The sequence below is a fragment of the Botryllus schlosseri genome, chromosome 4 (assembly GCF_051294905.1).
Source record: "Botryllus schlosseri isolate E-star chromosome 4, Bs_hap1, whole genome shotgun sequence".
Classification (NCBI taxonomy): Eukaryota; Metazoa; Chordata; class Ascidiacea; order Stolidobranchia; family Styelidae; genus Botryllus; species Botryllus schlosseri.
Window position 1 is genome coordinate 11,846,955 of NC_137239.1, and position 17,977 is coordinate 11,864,931.

The window sequence follows — 17,977 nt, forward strand, 5'->3', positions numbered from 1 at the left end:
ATAATTCTTGCACTGTAATATTTAACCAGATATTCGTTATTTGCTTCAAGAATGATTAATTAATCTGTCTTTCACACAGCTAGCAAACTGTAATGACTTTGAATCATCACTCATGCTTCGCAAATTCCATTTGACTTGAATTGTGATTTGACTCGCGACTTGACTTGACTTGACTCGACTTGACTCGAGTCACCTCCAAATAACGAGTGACTTGATTTGACTCGAGTCACCTTTAAAAATCGATTGACTTGACTTGACTCAAGTCAAAATCGGCCATGACTCGAGATGACTCGTGACTCGAAGGTAGTGACTTGATCCCAACACTGATGGATACGCAAGTAGTGTTATGATCTACTTTTGTTACCGTCCAATCCCAGAAGGCCACGTCGCCTTAATTGCCACACCTACATTGCCACATCATCCGCCCATTGCCGCACCTATGGGACACCCCTTGCCACATCATCAGCCCATTGCAACATCATCTGCTACGTCATCAGTCACGCCCATTGCCACATCATTCGCCTATATAACGGCCATTGCCGTACGATCATGATTATGCGTACTGAGCTGTTTTTGAGAATATGAATTCTCGCCTAATACACTAAACGTTGAACTAGATTTCATAACGTCATCACAGAGGACTCAGTCAACTATCTTGATCTAGGTTGTAGGTTCGATTCCTGTAGTCAACGACCCTTTTCATATCTGCTAACACTTTACTCAGTCTCATTGAAATAGCATTGTATAGTGTACGATTTTATTTCGAAAAAAGAGCATATCAATGATATCGTTGATCGTTATTGCGTCGATTCGCGTGCTGAAATCCTCCAGATCGGTTGATGTTTCGAGGTACACCGCTTTGCTGCCATCCGACGCTGCGATCCGAGTTCTTGCGTTCGATCTGACCGTTTTGTTTGATGTAGCGATCACTGGCTTGTAGTATATACGATACGAGCGGAAGGTCGGGATTAGGAACAACTACGCTGGGCGAATAGATGACGAATTCGTCAGCTGGATTCAGAGGTTGATAATGCTCGATCCCGTCGCGAGTATACGTAACGACCAGACCTCCTTCATGCTTCAGAGTGGCTCGATATTTCTGAATGGTCCCGTTTGTGGAATGTACAAAGAGTTGATCCGAGGTCAATTCTGCTCCATTCGAAGCTTCGATACGTAATTTTGTGATGTCATTAAAAAGATACAAGTCTTTTCTATAGGGCCCCTGGGCCAGAATAGTATCTCCACGGATTGCTAGACTCATTCTTTGAAAAGAAATATCAAACATAAGTACAACAGTCATCACGCAATTCCACCTCGCCATCAAATTTAGTCGAGCCTCTTCTTATATTAGGTGTCGCATAACAGACATTACGAATATATTGCAACCCCTTGCGCTTTATGAGAAAAGGGCACGTAGGATAAAACTTTGCATGCTCGAGCCAGGGGTCATCGCACGGCAACCAATTGTGAAACAGCCCACCACACGAGAAACACTTTAAATGATCCTTATAGCCCAAATAGAACAATCCGCAGTCTGCGAGCTCGGCTCCAGAGGTATTGATATTATCCGGCCACCGCATAAATGTGCTTAGTCTACGAGCATAGCGTACCATGTTATAGAAAACGGGATCATTCAACGGGGAGACAGTTACATCTCTATGCTTCGCATAGCATTCATAAATTTTTTCTCCTCTGTTATTTATCATAGCTTGGTACTGTTCAACGGGACCCGTCCGAGTTTCATCTTCGCTTATATCTATGCTACTTGCGGAACCGATGCAAGCGCAGTTTAATGCAGCATAATTTGTAGGATCCACACTACGCTTAGGTAGAGAATCGCTTTGATCAATGTTCGACATGGCTATCCGAATTGATATACTCTCATGATCAGTATGCTTTATATAGATATTGTGCTATGCACCATCAAAAATGTGCTTGGTACCGATCGAATGATAGGCCCCGAGGTCGTATCACGGAAATTAGAACGTCGACTGCTCACAGAAAAAGACACGTAGCTCATATCCGTTCCTGGTACGTATTATCATTAATTAGAATGCTAGTAAGAATGCCACGAGTACAATCACGCGCTCTCCGCGTGCAAAGCGCATGTAGTTCACTATATAAGAGAGGCTCGAATACGAACTAAACTATACTACAAAAGGATGTCGACAATGGAGAAAGCAAGCGACGTAGTTAGCGAATCAACAACTGTGATTCCTGATAATCAAGCAGATACATTACCGATTGGTGATTTCGATTCCGATGTCGATGCAGAATTGATCGAAGTTACGATTGCAGCTGAAAAGAGTAAAGAGGCGGAAGCTAGTGATGATGACGTAACAATTATTGATGAGGCAGTGGCGCAATCTGATGAGGCTCCCTCAGCTGACGTGATGACTCCAATCAATATCGGTATACCACGACCGGTGATGGGTCCAAGTGAACCTAAATCTAAGCGCAGACTCGACTTCGATAAGACCATACTACCAGTTGGTGTTCAATTTATGCCTCCACAGAGTACTGATAACTCGACAGCTGTGACCAGTGCTCAAACCCCGCCTCACTCACCGATCATCGCCCCATGGAGAGTTTATTCGTCCCCTTTTCGCAATAAGCGACGTCGTATCGCTAATAACGTAATGGACGAGGAAAAGTTTGATGGTCTGATTTATAATTTGGATTACCCTCTACTTACGATTGATGATGGTGTACTATTTTTCCGTTCTCTTGAGCAGAATATCGAGGAGGTGTTGTTTGTTGATCGAAAACGGAGCCCTAATTTTCTCCGTGCTGTGTTCGGTATCACTCTAATGGAGGGTCATATGCATAAGAAATATTTTGCGCCTCACTTCTTTATAGAAGGCAAAAATCAAACAGGGAAAGAAGTGTTGATCGATTTGTTGCTATCTGACGATATCGCCAACTTCCTAGATCCTTTTCATCCGAATCTAGAGGCGTTCAAATTTCACAATACCAAGAAATCTATTTCAGTGATGCGCAATTGCGGGTCTCTATTTTTCGATAACAAGATGTTGCAGGAAGCCATTATGTACATTCATCGCAATCATTTGCAGTCTGCTTACGGACGAGTAAAGCCGTCGTCGTTTTGGCTCGTTTCTGAAATTCAGAATGGCAGTGATGTTATGTTACGCAATTTGGGTGGGATGTTTCAGTCTAGCACAGTCATTATTCGCTTTGGTAATCAGTGTTATCCTTGCTACTTGCCTGAGATGAATAAGCATGCTCGCCGTAAAATCATACATGATATATTTGGTCGTACATTCATACCGTCAGATTCCGAAGTTGAGAGTGATTCCTCTTATGTTGAAAACGATGTGCATGCACGTGAATTTTATGCGAAATTCGATGAGCTCAAACGACAGTACAATGACTGGTATATTTGATTTGTTTTCTCAGATTAATATGGAACCTTATAATTGTGGTAAAGATCTAAATATGTTGTTACAACAATATGGTTCGGGAGACACAAGACGTACGCGAGATGCTACGACTGCTACCTTTGAAGGTTTTATTGATGACGATATCAAGAGAGTTGCCACTTGGCGAAAAATGGTCTCACTAGAAGGATATGGGGAATGGCAAAAAGATTTTCTCGTTATAGCAAAAAATGTGCTTAAAGATATCGATAAATTTGCTCCCAATGCTGATGAACTGCGTAACTTGGAAAATATCAAATTTCTATTTCTTTATGAAGCTTTCAAGTGTAAATTACGTTTGAAATATGGAATAAATTTGTGAATGTGTATTTTTGCAGAATATAGTTAAAAAATATATGGCTCGTCGAAGACGCTACGAGGAAGATGCTAGCTTCATCATCGATGATTCGCTTGGTTTTAATAACGACGCAACAGAGGTTTTGCAATCGCACTCCAACTCGATTATCGATTCCGAATGGATTAACAGCAGGAGGGTTGCGAGAGGGGCGAGAGAGGTGATCAATATACGTCTGGTCGCAAGAGGTATGAATGATATTCATGCGCGCATGTCATCGATATACCCGAGAAGATTGCGACAATTCAAAGCTAACTATGCATACGGCTTCTTGCTGTATAATCGAGAGACTGAAAGGCATAGCTATTTTCATCCGCAATCAACCCATGCTGTTTTGAACATTCCGAGAGTTATACTTTCACGGGAGGACTTTGATCGTTTCATCAACGAAATCGATTTATCAGCTGCTTACGAGCAAGCAAGACAAGCAAGACCGGACACTAAGTTTTACTGCGTTGCTATATTACATATCCAATTTTTCTTGTACGAAATGCCACGAGTTTTATTGGGCTGCCCTAGTTCATCGATATCTAAGGAGCTTAAAAACTGTCGTTATATAAAAACGTTTATTCGAAATAGACAAGGTGAACTACTGAACGATTCGCTATGCCTGTTCCGTTGCTTATCTCATTTCTTTGGGAAAAAACAAGACGAGAAGCACGTCGCACTATTGGCCTCTCAATTTCGTGAACGTTACCGTATCCCTATAGGTGATGGTGTACCGCTCGATGAACTGTGTAAAGTTGAGGAATGTTTTCACGTAAAGATACTTGTCTATGAAAAACGTGATCATCAACCAATTTTATTGCGACAATCGGAAGCGGATGGACCAGTGGTTCATATACACATGGAAAGTTCTCATTCATGCTTGATCACAAATATTGAACTTTATTCCCAGACATTCTTCTGTGAATCATGCAAGTTTTTCTTTAAAACCAAGCCAAATCTGACGAAGCATCTAAAACGCGAATGCAAAACGTCCCAGACACGGAAATATGCTAGCGGTGTATATCGACCTAAACCCACCGTATTCGAGCAATTGGAATCCGAAGGCATTTTCGTTGAGAACCAAAAGAGATTCTTCCCGTACCGTATGTGTTTTGACTTTGAATCCATGCTCGTGAAGGATGACCTCAGAGCTAATTCTGCAAAAGTAGAATACGTTAATCGGCACGTCCCCGTCTCCGTATCCTTATCGAATAACGTAACGAATGAAACAAAAACTTTCATATCCGACGGTTGCCCGCAGACGTTAATCGATGAAATGATCGGGGAAATTTATCGCGTACAGGAACTCGCCTCAACCGAAATGCGAGAATCTTTCGCTAATGAAATAATCGAACTTGAGAATTTAATTGAAGAACGGAAATTGATCGATCCTACTAATAGAAGATCCTATTTGGATAATATCTCGCTTCGACTCCATACGTGGCTCGATCAGATACCCATAATCGGTTTCAATTCTTCGCGATGTCGATCGATAGGAAATGTGCCAAGGAAAATATGTTTTGTTGACTCGCAGCACCACAAGATGTGGTCTATTTCATCTCCGTTCATAGCACGGTCACTTTACGACTGCTACTGATTTGCAATAGCTTTTGAAATTCCATGAAGCAGAGCAAAGTAGTTTCCGCTGTTAGCCCGCCAGCAGGAAATGTGATTCGTAAACTTAAGGTACCGCTCTTTTGTAAGTCAAAGCAATCATCCAAATCATCGGGGCGCAAATTATAAACCAGTAGACAGAAACCACTAGCGAACTCTTCAGGTGTTAGGAGTCCTGTATTTTTCTCCATTGCGCCCGTACCTTCAATCAGGTTATGGTAAAGCTCCGTGTAATGACCCTTATCGAAATCTAGCTCATAACCTCCCTCCGGAATCAGAAATCCGTTCAGTTTCAGTTCGAGTCGTTGCATATTATTGTGTATGAAATTATAAGGATTTTTCGTAACATCTCCTTGAAAGGCTTTCGTAGCTACCATTCCGATGATTAGGCGAGAAGGTAGAGTCCCGCTATATAGATTCCCGATATCTATCTGCGTCGTAGCAGCCCCAAATGTTCGGGTGATTAACCTCATGTCGATATACGGATATTTCGCCTGAGCATTCACCATCATCGCTGTCTTCACATCGTCGCTGACTCGTACGGTACATAACTGTAATTCCTTTTTTGTTAAGGTGAATTGGCCGGTAGCATCTCCCATCATGAAAAAGCTTTTCGGATTCAAGGTAAGCTCAAACTCGAGAGGCACGTCATGTAGGATGTAGCGGTCTTGCAGACATAGTCCGTGATGGATTTTCGCACGTATTTCCACCACGTTATTCCCCTTATAGGCTTTACTCCTGTTGTAATATCCTTTGTTAGCCGAGGCGCTAGTTCCACCAATCGTATCCATTTCTCCTAAAGTATCTTTTCTCCATCCTGAAGCTCTCAGTGTGCTGTTTTGCACGTCAAGCGGAGTGAATAAATTGTGCAGATAGGACGAATAACACTGTACTTTTATATCTTGTTTCAAAGTTTCGTTAGCGACTTTAATCTGTAGTTGAGAAATCAAGGAATCCAAGATATTATTTACAACACCAACATCATCATCTGCGCCAATTGCTTCGCCATCTTTCTTTAATTGTAAATGAAATAAGAAATAGCTCTCGCTCAAATCGATAAAGTCTTCTGAGCCCTCGAAGCGGTATGTTATCACACTAGAGTTGTTCGAAATCGGTGCTATCTTGATGATTCTTTTCTTTTCAACGCTAGTCTGTGTCGCGGGAATGTGAAATAAGTCCAATGAGGGATGTACCCCCTCTGGGGACTGTACATGAATTAACTCCGCCATCTATCAAGTCTCAAGTAACAAATGATGCTTATCGTGGTGTAATATATATTTAATCGAAAATATCTTTGCGACGTCTCTTTTTCGTGATCTTACGACCCCGTCTTGGCATTTTTCTTTTTCTCAGTAAAGAATCGAGAGCGTTCCCAGCGGCTTCTTTGCCGCGTATTTTAAGACTATCCCCAACATTCTCTCCATTAAGAACATCAGAGGCTACTTGCGCTCCGGTATGTAGTAGACGCTTCCCGAGTGATTTTGCACCTTTCGAAATTAGAGGCATAACGCTTCTTCCGAACGAACGAAATAAGTTTCCAAGTCCATGACCTCTCTGCACTTTACCCCGAAAAAAATTGATATCGCCACCGCTCTGTTGCTGATAATAGTTTCTGAACGCCTCCCGATCACAACAATAATGACTCCTCATGATGCCTCAAAGCAAGTGTGAGATGAAGAGGTGCGTTCCCGAACTTTATAGCTTCACCTTTATCATCACGAAGCATAACGCGTATCTGGCTTACTCGCTCCGTATTCAGAGGAAAGAAATATATTTTTTTGAATAGCATATGCTGATATTCATCTATCCCCGTCGTAACGCGGATATTGCGTAGTAGAGGCGCACTCGTATCACCTACAATTTGAGGTGTGATGACATCCGTATAAACTAAAACGTTGGTCACGGGCTCAGTTTCCCCTTGAAAGTGAATTGTTCTTCGTCTATGTAATCCAGCATCTAGCTCTACCTCCGAACGAGCGCCTCCTCTGAGAACGGGGTTTCTATTATCCATGAAAAGTCTCGGACCGCTGGAACTCTTGTAAGGCCCCGCTATCAAGACCGGACCAGAACCATCTACCCAAATAAATCGTGCTTTTTTCTGATCGTGATTGATACGCTTCATCAAACTAATTTTATCATGATAATCACCAGCCGGGAAATAATAAAAATTATTATCGCCTTCCGCATCATTCACGTACCATAATAAGCCGTCGTAAGGCTCGAGCGTAGGCTGAAAATTATTTTTAAAAGACAACTCGGCAAGCCCTATCTCCCATTCACCAGAATCTATCGGTTTCGCGAGATCGATAGTAAAATCAGACTCGTGTGACGTAATATGAATATATTTCATAATGCAACTCCCCGTCTACGAAAATGCAATACAACACTCGAAGGAGAACTTCGAAAGGGTATTTTCTGTCCCTTCTCATCAAGTAGCGATATTTCGACGCGTTCTAGCCTATTTATATTAACAGGGAAATAAAAAGGCTTCGTGTAATATTTCGAAAATGATTTACGATTGTTCACCTGTACGACGCGTAACAACGGTAAGAGCCTACCACTATCTTCTTGTGGCTCAATGATATTACAATGAACATAAACGAAATCGATAGTCGGATCATGTCGCATGCGAAAGTTCAAATGAATGATACCCTCAGTGAAAAAATAATTCCACAATGTACAATTAGCATTCGGGAAATGAAACACCAATAACTCCTCCTTCGTTTCCTTACGCATAAGAGCACCGTACAATTCTCCACGGCGTAGCAAGCTACTATGCCCTATGTCCGTCTCTGGTCGCAATTTGTCGGTTACCTCGTTATGAGGTATAGAGATAGACATACTATGATTTTCTGGGAAACATGTTACTTTTACATCAGGATTGTCTCTTTCCAACGATCTATACATGTCATATAACGAGTCGTATTCTCCCAATTTAAAATGAAATTTTCTTGCTCTCTTTTGCGATCTGATCCCATACCTATTCTTCGTGATCCTATACTGTTTTTGATAATCCGTAGGGAAGGAGATCTCAGCCAGAGAAACTTCTGTATCTTCCACGTTTTTCGGGACGTCCAATTCAACGCAATAACTCGCTGTTGTATTATCAGGAAATTTATCCATGGAAGCGTTCGAAAATAGCGTGACGTAGCTCATATTTTGAGCTTGGGATTCGGAAGCATATAACCAACGCAAGAGGAGAGGAGAGATATCCAAAGCTCTTTGTTCCCATTCGAAATGGTAAGATTATAGAGAGAGAACGATACGATGACCAGTATGATTACTAGTTGCGCCAAAAACTGATAAAGGTTCCGACTAGACGATATCCTTCTTATCGACCCAGCTGTCGAATCCACTTCCATATCCCAACCAGCGTACTAAATACTGTTCTCGTCCCGCGCGTTTACGCCTTCTTATAATCTTCTCGACACGCCAAGTTTGCGGTTGTTTTACGCGTTGGAGCTCCTCTCTATAAAATCTACCCTGAATGACTTCACCGCCGTAATCACGTAAGCGATACATCGGGGGATCCCCCTTTTGGGCGTCTGCGATATAGAAAATTTCCCGTTGCCAGTTGGGTAGGCTGCTTTTCTCAAAAAGATTTCGAATTTTCGATATACGGACGGGTACTCCTACAGCGAGGTCGGGTTGTTTAGCTTCTTGAAATCCGTAAAGTCTTCTCCAAACCGATTCCTGATTAGACGAATTCACTTGGTTTGGGGCCATGGCAATGCTACGATGATACGTCCTGTTGTAGGAGTAAGTAAAGTCGTCGAGAGCGCTCACGTAATTCCTCGTGTTATTTTTTGTGAAAAATCGATACATAATCGCCTTCATAGTACGAATCACTCTTTCGACGACAGAGGATTTTAATTCGCTCCTCGTATAGAAATATCTAACTTTGTTCTCCTTTAGATAGTTCTGGAAAGCGCGATTGGTATATTCGCTACCTTGATCGGTTTGTAAAACTAACGGTACGCGTTCACGAAACACACGTTTGAAAGCAGAAATCATACTTGAAGCAGTTTTATTTTTAATCGCTATCATCCAAAGGTATTTGCTAAAAATATCAATCACCACCACCACAAAACGAAAACCGCTATTGTACTTTGAAATAGATTGCAGATCCATCAAATCGCTCTGAAACTGGGCATTGATACCGGAGACCACTACACGTTCACGCCTAAATTTCTTACGTAACGGAAAATGAAAAGTATAAGTATCTTGTCCTTTAAGCCATTCTTTTTCCTTTTGCAAATAAGCGCCCCTATACGATTTGGGCTGTTTCGGATCAAAATAGTCTACGTCTCCCATTCTTTCCCGTATATACGGGGATTAGGCTTACGCTGTCTCTTATAAAGCCAGGGAAACGAAGGTTGTGGAATCCGGCGCGGACGTTTCTTTTGCGGGCGCTTTTCTTTCGCTACGGGGCTCGCGAGCCCCGTGTGTGCGGCGGGAAGGCGGGCGGTCGCTGCGTCTACGTCTTTTCTCAAGTTTCTCAGTTGAGCAATACCATGCCTATACAGAGCTAGTTTCTCGGAAGCATTTAATGGAGAGCTTTTAATTTTCGATATATGTTTATCAAATTTCTTTTCCCATTCGTCCTTGCTTCGAAATGCGGGGAATTGTAGTTCACGCATTCTTCCCGAAAAGTTTACCCAACAGACTCCCGATGACGGGGATTGCAGCGCCTAATATAGCTAAAAACAGACTGATTAGAAAAAAGTTTCTATTTTATCATAATTTTTATACCTGAGAGGAATCCACCCTTTTGTAGCACCCTCCGTTGACCTCTGCGAGTTTTTTGCGCCAACAATTGTCTGATATCGGATTTGTGTTTTCCAAGCCTCAACTTTCTCGACGGGGAGATACGTACTGTCCCCGAAGCCAAGTTATGAACGCACTGGCAGACGCAACTTAAAAATTGATTGTTCGATAAAAGTTCTTTTCGCTGTTTCCCTTTAGCGTTTTTCAAAAGTTTTAATTTAACGTGATAGTCGCTCAATCGTTTTCGAGATATGTTACTTCCCCTCTTCGACATGTTGAATGCCCTAAAATCCGTAGCGCGAGCTGTATTTATTCTTGATATACCGTCAACTTTTGATGTGGAAATATTTTGCTGCGAAGACGATAATTTTCGTCTGTCTCTTGCGTCACGTCAACCAGTATGTACGAGAACGGTTTTCGAGTTGCCTTTTTATAAGCCTCCGTAAGGAATCCGGCTTTATCCGGGAACATTTGACGTGAAAGAAAACTGATTTGACTCGCATCACGGGGATTTTTAAATATCACGATATAGCTCGCGCTCAGGGTCATATCCCGAAAGCCTTGACCCCTATAGAACAAATTTTGACATATGAACACGACGCTAATCTTTGCGTGGTGGCTGTATCGAGTGAATAGATCTCTAGCCTCTTTCGCTTCCGTCATCATGTCGTCGATCACCAAGAGAACGTGCCTATTTCCTTTCTGTAACTTTTTGAGCTCGGAGAGCCCTTGCGAAAATTCTACCCCTTTCATTTTATCGTACAACGCCTGATAATTATTATACAACCATACAATTTTTTCAGGAGCCGGTCTAATCATCTTCTCTGCGTTCTTCACCAACTCATAAGTAAAATAACTCTTCCCGCTACTACTCGGACCAGCCACGATCATCCGAAACGGAGCATGCAATGTACGTATTCGATCCATTTATTACAGAGATAAAGGCAATGTATGAATTCCATCATCAAGCACAATCCTTTTATAATAACCATAACTCAATGCATTTCGATATTGCTTATACGTAAACATATCGCTCCCATAGCAACGAAAACCACTATTTACACCACCCGTGATCGATCTATTTTGAAGAATGCCTTTGAAATCTTTGAAAGTTTTGTTGGCTGTTTTTTGAAGCCCTTTCGAGCTGTACTTATCGGTGTCGCCTTTGCAATAATAGGTCTTGGAATTGAGCCCTATAAACCCGTCTCCGATCCACTCTTCTTTGAATAAACCCGGTATACGTTTCGAGTAATTGCGAACCTCAATGCAGCATGCTTTATCAGTTTTAAAACCGACGGGATCTCGTTCAAAATCACATTTATGCTCTGCACATGCGCGAGCCACGAACCATTTGTCGTGATTTTCAAAAAATTGTTTTTTCATGGAAGGCTTGATGAGAGAATAGATCGTATCGGAGCTTAAGCTTATGTACGCCGAATCAGTATCTGTTTCGCAAAAAGCCCAATCGCTATCGTCCAAATACACATGTAGGCAGTCATATAGGAACTGGAGCATTCTCAGCTTGGCACAGCAGAATATAAAGAAGCCCACAATGATTGGGTTTTCGTGACAAATGTTTAGCGGACGCGTAGACACTTCGAGCAAGCCCTCGTCGCTCTAATCAATTTCAACAGCATCGACAAAAAATTTTTTTTCAACGCGCGATGGTAATTCTTCCAACGTAACGTATTCGTGTTCCCTATATTTATTGGGGTTTTGAATAGTACGACCAAAAGCACTATTTCCAATCGTCTTCCAGGTCAACGCCTCCATTTCACGGGCCGGATCTTTGGGGAGGACATCGCCTTTGCGACGCTCAGAGGATACCCGCTCAACGAAGGGTGTGAAAACTTTTTTTGGTTCATATTCGACAGCTTGGAATACGCGAGTCACGATCATGCCGCTTTTCAAGTACCATTGAAGCAAATCCGTATTAAACAACTGTTTTTTCGTGAAATAACTAGAGCCCAGAAATTTTTTTGGAAACTTAATATTGTTTTCCTTGGCGTATTCACGCATATGTTCACCGATATCGCACTCGTTTACTTCCATATGTTTGAAAAAAGGAGGTAACTCTTCGAATTTCGATTTTAAATGGTCGGGACAATGAATGTCACACTCGATTGCACCGAAAAATGACCCGTCTAGCGTGCGCTTGAGCAACTCCGCTTCAGTGAGATAATAAGCTTTCGTGACTTTACGTTCGAACTTTGAGACAAATTGCGCAATTTCGGGGTCTCGTTTCATATTCATCCAAACGCACTCCTTCATTCGGATAACGGTATATCCCAATTTTTCCAAATATTCCGTGTTTTGTTTGGTGAGTTCACGCCTCTCGGTGTTCTCTTTATCGGGGAAACAGCTCCTACAAGCGTGGTAATAGCACCCATCGTACTGAAAGATGAGTTTACCGGCGTTCCCGTCGACAAATAGGCGTTTATTTCCGATTCTCACTTGACTACCGTTCCACGCGTGCTGAATTTTGATGTCACGAACGTGACTTTCGTATTCCAACCATTCGCGCTCCGCATGAGTAGGCCAAACGCGCTGTTTATGGAATTTTTGCTTTTCCTCATCATAAATCCACCTTATAGGGTAACCCGTTGGCATATTTTGATTTATGCATCCCAAATACAAGGCATTTGCGTCATATCCTACTACTTTCTTGACGGTTTTAGCACTGTCACCGTAGCGAAGACTGCGTATTTTCGTTTCATCTGCCATAGCGTACCGTGACGTTATCTGTGATAAACCTCCTACCAAGTTGTTCAGAATCGTTTCGTGAAGGTCAGCATTGGCCTTATTCAGAAGAGTGATATCGTAGCAATCACGAAACATCAGTCTACTCGCTATATTCGGAAGGCTCACGTTACCCTTGAACATATCAATCCCAAGCGTTTTGTAAAATTCGAAATTGTTATTCAGCGCGGTTAAGAAGCCGATGACGTCACCTTCGTTGTAATACCGGAGAAAATCACGGAATGTGGTCATACCCTCGCGTTCCCATACAGCGACGCATTCTGCGTATTGCTCGTTCGTTATATTCGAATTTCGGAACGCGTTGTAAAACGATTCATGGCTCGGTAGCGACGTTTCATCGAGACGCTCGATGCTGTCGAGATATTCGTAGGGGAAATAAAATTTTGCGTTTACCCCATCCCCGTATAGCTTCATGTAAGCGTCCAAACTATAACCCGGACTCAGGAATAGCGAAATATCCAGAAATTTTAATCTGTGCGTTGCGATTGTTAAATAAGCGCTGTTTCTTTTCAAAACGAAGAATCCGCTTTCCTTGTGCAAGGATTTGATTAGATATTTTTTGCATAACTTCAGATCGTAGCGCGAAGAATTGAAACCGATTATGGGTATCTGATCGAGCCACGTATGGAGTCGAAGCGAGATATTATCCAAATAGGATCTTCTATTAGAGGGATCGATCAATTTCCGTTCTTCAATCAAATTCTCAAGTTCGATTATTTCATTAGCGAAAGATTCTCGCATTTCGGTTGAGGCGAGTTCCTGTACGCGATAAATTTCCCCGATCATTTCATCGATTAACGTCTGCGGACAACCCTCGGATATGAAAGTTTTCGTTTCATTCGTTACGTTATTTGATAAGGATACGGAGACGGGAACGTGCCGATTAACGTATTCTACTTTTGCAGAATTAGCTCTGAGGTCATCCTTCACGAGCATGGATTCAAAGTCAAAACACATACGGTACGGGAAGAATCTCTTTTGGTTCTCAACGAAAATGCCTTCAGATTCCAATTGCTCGAATACGGTGGGTTTAGGACGATATACGCCGCTAGCATATTTCCGAGTCTGGGAAGTTTTGCATTCGCGTTTTACATGTGTCGTCAAATTCTTCTTGGTTTTGAAGAAAAAGTTGCACGATTCACAAACATACGTCTCGGAATAAGTCTCGATATTAGTGATCAGGCACGAATGACCATTTTCCATGTGTATATGAACCACTGGCCCATCCGCTTCGGACTGTCGCAATAAAAATGCTTGATGATTACGTTTTTCATAAATAAGTATCTTTACGTGAAAACACTCCTCGACTTTGCCTAATTCGTCAAGTGGTACACCGTCATCTATAGGGATACGGTACCGTTCACGAAATTGAGAGGCCAATTGTGCGACGTGCTTCTCGTCTCGTTTTTTCTTGATGAAATGGGATAAGCAACGGAAGAGGCATAGCGAATCGTTGAGCGGTTCTCCTTGCCTATTTCGCACAAACGCCATAATATGACGACATTTTGTTACATCGCTCGATATGGAGGCAGTCGGGCAGCCTAATAAAACTCGACGCATCTCGTACAAGAAAAATTGGATATGTAATATAGCAACGCAATAAAACTTGGTGTCCGGCCTTGCTTGTCTCGCTTGTTCGTAAGCAGCTGATAAATCGATTTCGTTGATGAAACGATCAAAGTCCTCACGCGAAAGTATAACTCTCGGTACATTCAAAACAGCGTGGGTCGATTGCGGATGAAAATAGCTATGTCTTTCTGTCTCTCGATTAAACAGCAAGAAGCCGTATGCATAGTTAGCTTTGAATTGTCGCAATCTTCTCGGGTATATCGATGACATGCGTGCATGAATATCATTCATACCTCTCCCGATTAGACGTACATTGATCGCCTCTCTCGCACCTCTTGCAACCCTCCTGCTATTAATCCATTCGGAATCGATAATCGAGTTGGAGTGCGATTGCAAAACCTCTGTTGCGTCGTTATCAAAACCGAGCGATTCATCGATGATAAAGCTAGCATCTTCCTCGTAGCGTCTTCGACGAGCCATATATTTTTAACTATATTCTGCAAAAATACACATTCATAAATTTATTCCGTATTTCAGTCGCAATTTACACTTGAAAGCTTCATAAAGAAATAGAAATTTGATATTTTCCAAGTTACGCAGTTCATCGGCATTGGGAGTAAATTTATCGATATCTTTAAGCACATTTTTTGCTATAACGAGAAAATCTTTTTGCCATTCCCCATATCCTTCCAGTGAGACCATTTTTCGCCAAGTGGCAACTCTCTTGATATCGTCATCAATAAAACCTTCAAAGGTAGCAGTCGTAGCATCTCGCGTACGTCTTGTGTCTCCCGAACCGTATTGTTGTAACAACATATTTAGATCTTTACCACAATTAAAAGGTTCCATATTAATCTGAGAAAACAAATCAAATATACCAGTCATTGTACTGTCGTTTGAGCTCATCGAATTTGGCATAAAATTCACGTGCATGCACATCGTTTTCAACATAAGAGGAATCACTCTCAAATCCGGAATCTGACGGTATGAATGTACGAGCAAATATATCATGTATGATTTTACGGCGAGCATGCTTATTCATCTCAGGCAAGTAGCAAGGATAACACTGATTACCGAAGCGAATAATCACTGTGCTAGATTGAAACATCCCTCCCAAATTGCGTAACATAACATCACTGCCATTCTGAATTTCAGAAACGAGCCAAAACGACGACGGCTTTACTTGTCCGTAAGCAGACTGCAAAGGACTGCGATGAATGTACATAATGGCTTCCTGCAACATCTTGTTATCGAAAAATAGAGACCCGCAATTGCGCATCACTGAAATAGATTTCTCGGTATTGTGAAATTTGAACGCCTCTAGATTCGGATGAAAAGGATCTAGGAAGTTGGCGATATCGTCAGAGAACAACAAATCGATCAACACTTCTTTTCCGGTCTGATTTTTGCCTTCTATAAAGAAGTGAGGCGCAAAATATTTCTTATGCATATGAGCCTCCATTAGGGTGATAATGAACACAGCACGGAGAAAATTAGGGCTCCGTTTTCGATCAACAAACAACACCTCCTCGATATTCTGCTCAAGAGAACGGAAAAATAATACACCATCATCAATCGTAAGTAGAGGGTAATCCAAATTATAAATCAGACCATCAAACTTTTCCTCGTCCAATACGTTATTAGCGATACGACGTCGCTTATTGCGAAAAGGGGACGAATAAACTCTCCATGGGGCGATGATCGGTGAGTGAGGTGGGCTTTGGGCACTGGTCACAGCTGTCGAGTTATCAGTACTCTGCGGAGGCATAAATTGAGCACCAACTGGTAGTATGCTCTTATCGAAGTCGAGTCTGCGCTTAGATTTAGGTTCACTTGGTCCCATCACCGGTCGTGGTATATCGATATTGATTGGAGTCATCACGTCAGCTAAGGAAGCCTCATCAGATTGCGCCACTGCCTCATCAATAATTGTTACGTCATCATCACTAGCTTCCGCCTCTTTACTCTTTTCAGCCGCAATCGTAACTTCGATCAATTCTGCATCGACATCGGAATCGAAATCACCAACCGGTAATGTATCTGCTTGATTATCAGGAATCATAGTTGCTGATTCGCTAACTACGTCGCTTGCTTTCTCCATTGTTGACATCCTTTTTGCGGTATAGTTTAGTTCGTATTCGAGCCTCTCTTATATAGTGAACTACATGCGCTTTGCACGCGGAGAGCGCGTGATTGTACTCGTTGCATTCTTACTAGCATTCTAATTAATGATAATACGTACCAGGAACGGATATGAGGTACGTGTCTTTTTCTGTGAGCAGTCGACGTTCTAATTTCCGTGATACGACCTCGGGGCCTATCATTCGATCGGTACCAAGCACATTTTTCGATGGTGCATAGCTCAATATCTATATAAAGCATACTGATCATGAGAGTATATCAATTTGGATAGCAATGTCGAACATTGATCAAAGCGATTCGCTACCTAAGCGTAGTGTGGATCCTACAAATTATGCTGCATTAAACTGCGCTTGCATCGGTACCACAAGTAGCCTAGATATAAGCGAAGATGAAACTCGGATCTGTCCCATTGAACAGTACCAAGCTATGATAAATAACAGAGGAGAAAAGATTTATGAATGCTATGCGAAGCATAGAGATGTAACTGTCTCCCCGTTGAATGATCCCGTTTTCTATAACATGGTACGCTATGCTCGTAGACTAAGCACATTTATGCGGTGGCCGGATAATATCAATACCTCTGGAACCGAGCTCGCAGACTGCGGATTGTTCTATTTGGGCTATAAGGATCATTTGAAGTGTTTCTCGTGTGGTGGGCTGTTTCAAAATTGGTTGCCGTGCGATGACCCCTGGCTCGAGCATGCAAAGTTTTATCCTACGTGTCCTTTTCTCATAAAGCGCAAGGGGTTGCAATATATTCGTAATGTCTGTTATGCGACACCTAATATAAGAAGAGGCTCGACTAAATTTGATGGCGAGGTGGAATTGCGTGATGACTGTTGTACTTATGTTTGATATTTCTTTTCAAAGAATGAGTCTAGCAATCCGTGGAGATACTATTCTGGCCCAGGGGCCCTATAGAAAAGACTTGTATCTTTTTAATGACATCACAAAATTACGTATCGAAGCTTCGAATGGAGCAGAATTGACCTCGGATCAACTCTTTGTACATTCCACAAACGGGACCATTCAGAAATATCGAGCCACTCTGAAGCATGAAGGAGGTCTGGTCGTTACGTATACTCGCGACGGGATCGAGCATTATCAACCTCTGAATCCAGCTGACGAATTCGTCATCTATTCGCCCAGCGTAGTTGTTCCTAATCCCGACCTTCCGCTCGTATCGTATATACTACAAGCCAGTGATCGCTACATCAAACAAAACGGTCAGATCGAACGCAAGAACTCGGATCGCAGCGTCGGATGGCAGCAAAGCGGTGTACCTCGAAACATCAACCGATCTGGAGGATTTCAGCACGCGAATCGGCGCAATAACGATCAACGA

General features: G+C 42.2%; 4 protein-coding genes and 1 long non-coding RNA gene across 5 annotated transcripts; 1 reads left to right on the top strand and 4 right to left on the bottom strand.

The window, feature by feature from the left end:
• Window positions 1-740: 740 nt before the first annotated feature.
• LOC145437041 (uncharacterized) lies at window positions 741-4,916 on the bottom strand. The gene is made up of 3 exons (XM_080314205.1): window positions 4,819-4,916; window positions 2,242-2,298; window positions 741-1,262 (listed from the first exon to the last, which is right to left on the bottom strand). The coding sequence occupies exon 3, from the start codon at window positions 1,259-1,261 to the stop codon at window positions 779-781; it is 483 nt and encodes a 160-aa protein (XP_080170331.1). The 5' UTR covers window position 1,262; window positions 2,242-2,298; window positions 4,819-4,916; the 3' UTR covers window positions 741-778.
• A 429-nt stretch (window positions 4,917-5,345) lies between these two features.
• On the bottom strand, window positions 5,346-6,623 carry LOC145437989 (uncharacterized protein F54H12.2-like). The gene has a single exon (XM_080315356.1). The coding sequence runs from the start codon at window positions 6,621-6,623 to the stop codon at window positions 5,346-5,348; it is 1,278 nt and encodes a 425-aa protein (XP_080171482.1).
• Window positions 5,955-17,601, top strand: LOC145437040 (uncharacterized). The gene is made up of 6 exons (XR_013914551.1): window positions 5,955-6,018; window positions 8,505-8,634; window positions 10,965-11,071; window positions 11,921-12,002; window positions 13,827-13,945; window positions 15,646-17,601. It is a non-coding gene; the product is annotated as an uncharacterized LOC145437040 (long non-coding RNA).
• LOC145437990 (uncharacterized) lies at window positions 8,710-9,231 on the bottom strand. The gene has a single exon (XM_080315357.1). The coding sequence runs from the start codon at window positions 9,229-9,231 to the stop codon at window positions 8,710-8,712; it is 522 nt and encodes a 173-aa protein (XP_080171483.1).
• LOC145437039 (uncharacterized) lies at window positions 9,853-10,968 on the bottom strand. The gene is made up of 2 exons (XM_080314204.1): window positions 10,147-10,968; window positions 9,853-10,094 (listed from the first exon to the last, which is right to left on the bottom strand). Exons 1-2 carry the CDS (start codon window positions 10,433-10,435, stop codon window positions 10,027-10,029), a joined length of 357 nt encoding a protein of 118 aa, XP_080170330.1. The 5' UTR covers window positions 10,436-10,968; the 3' UTR covers window positions 9,853-10,026.
• Window positions 17,602-17,977: the final 376 nt, after the last annotated feature.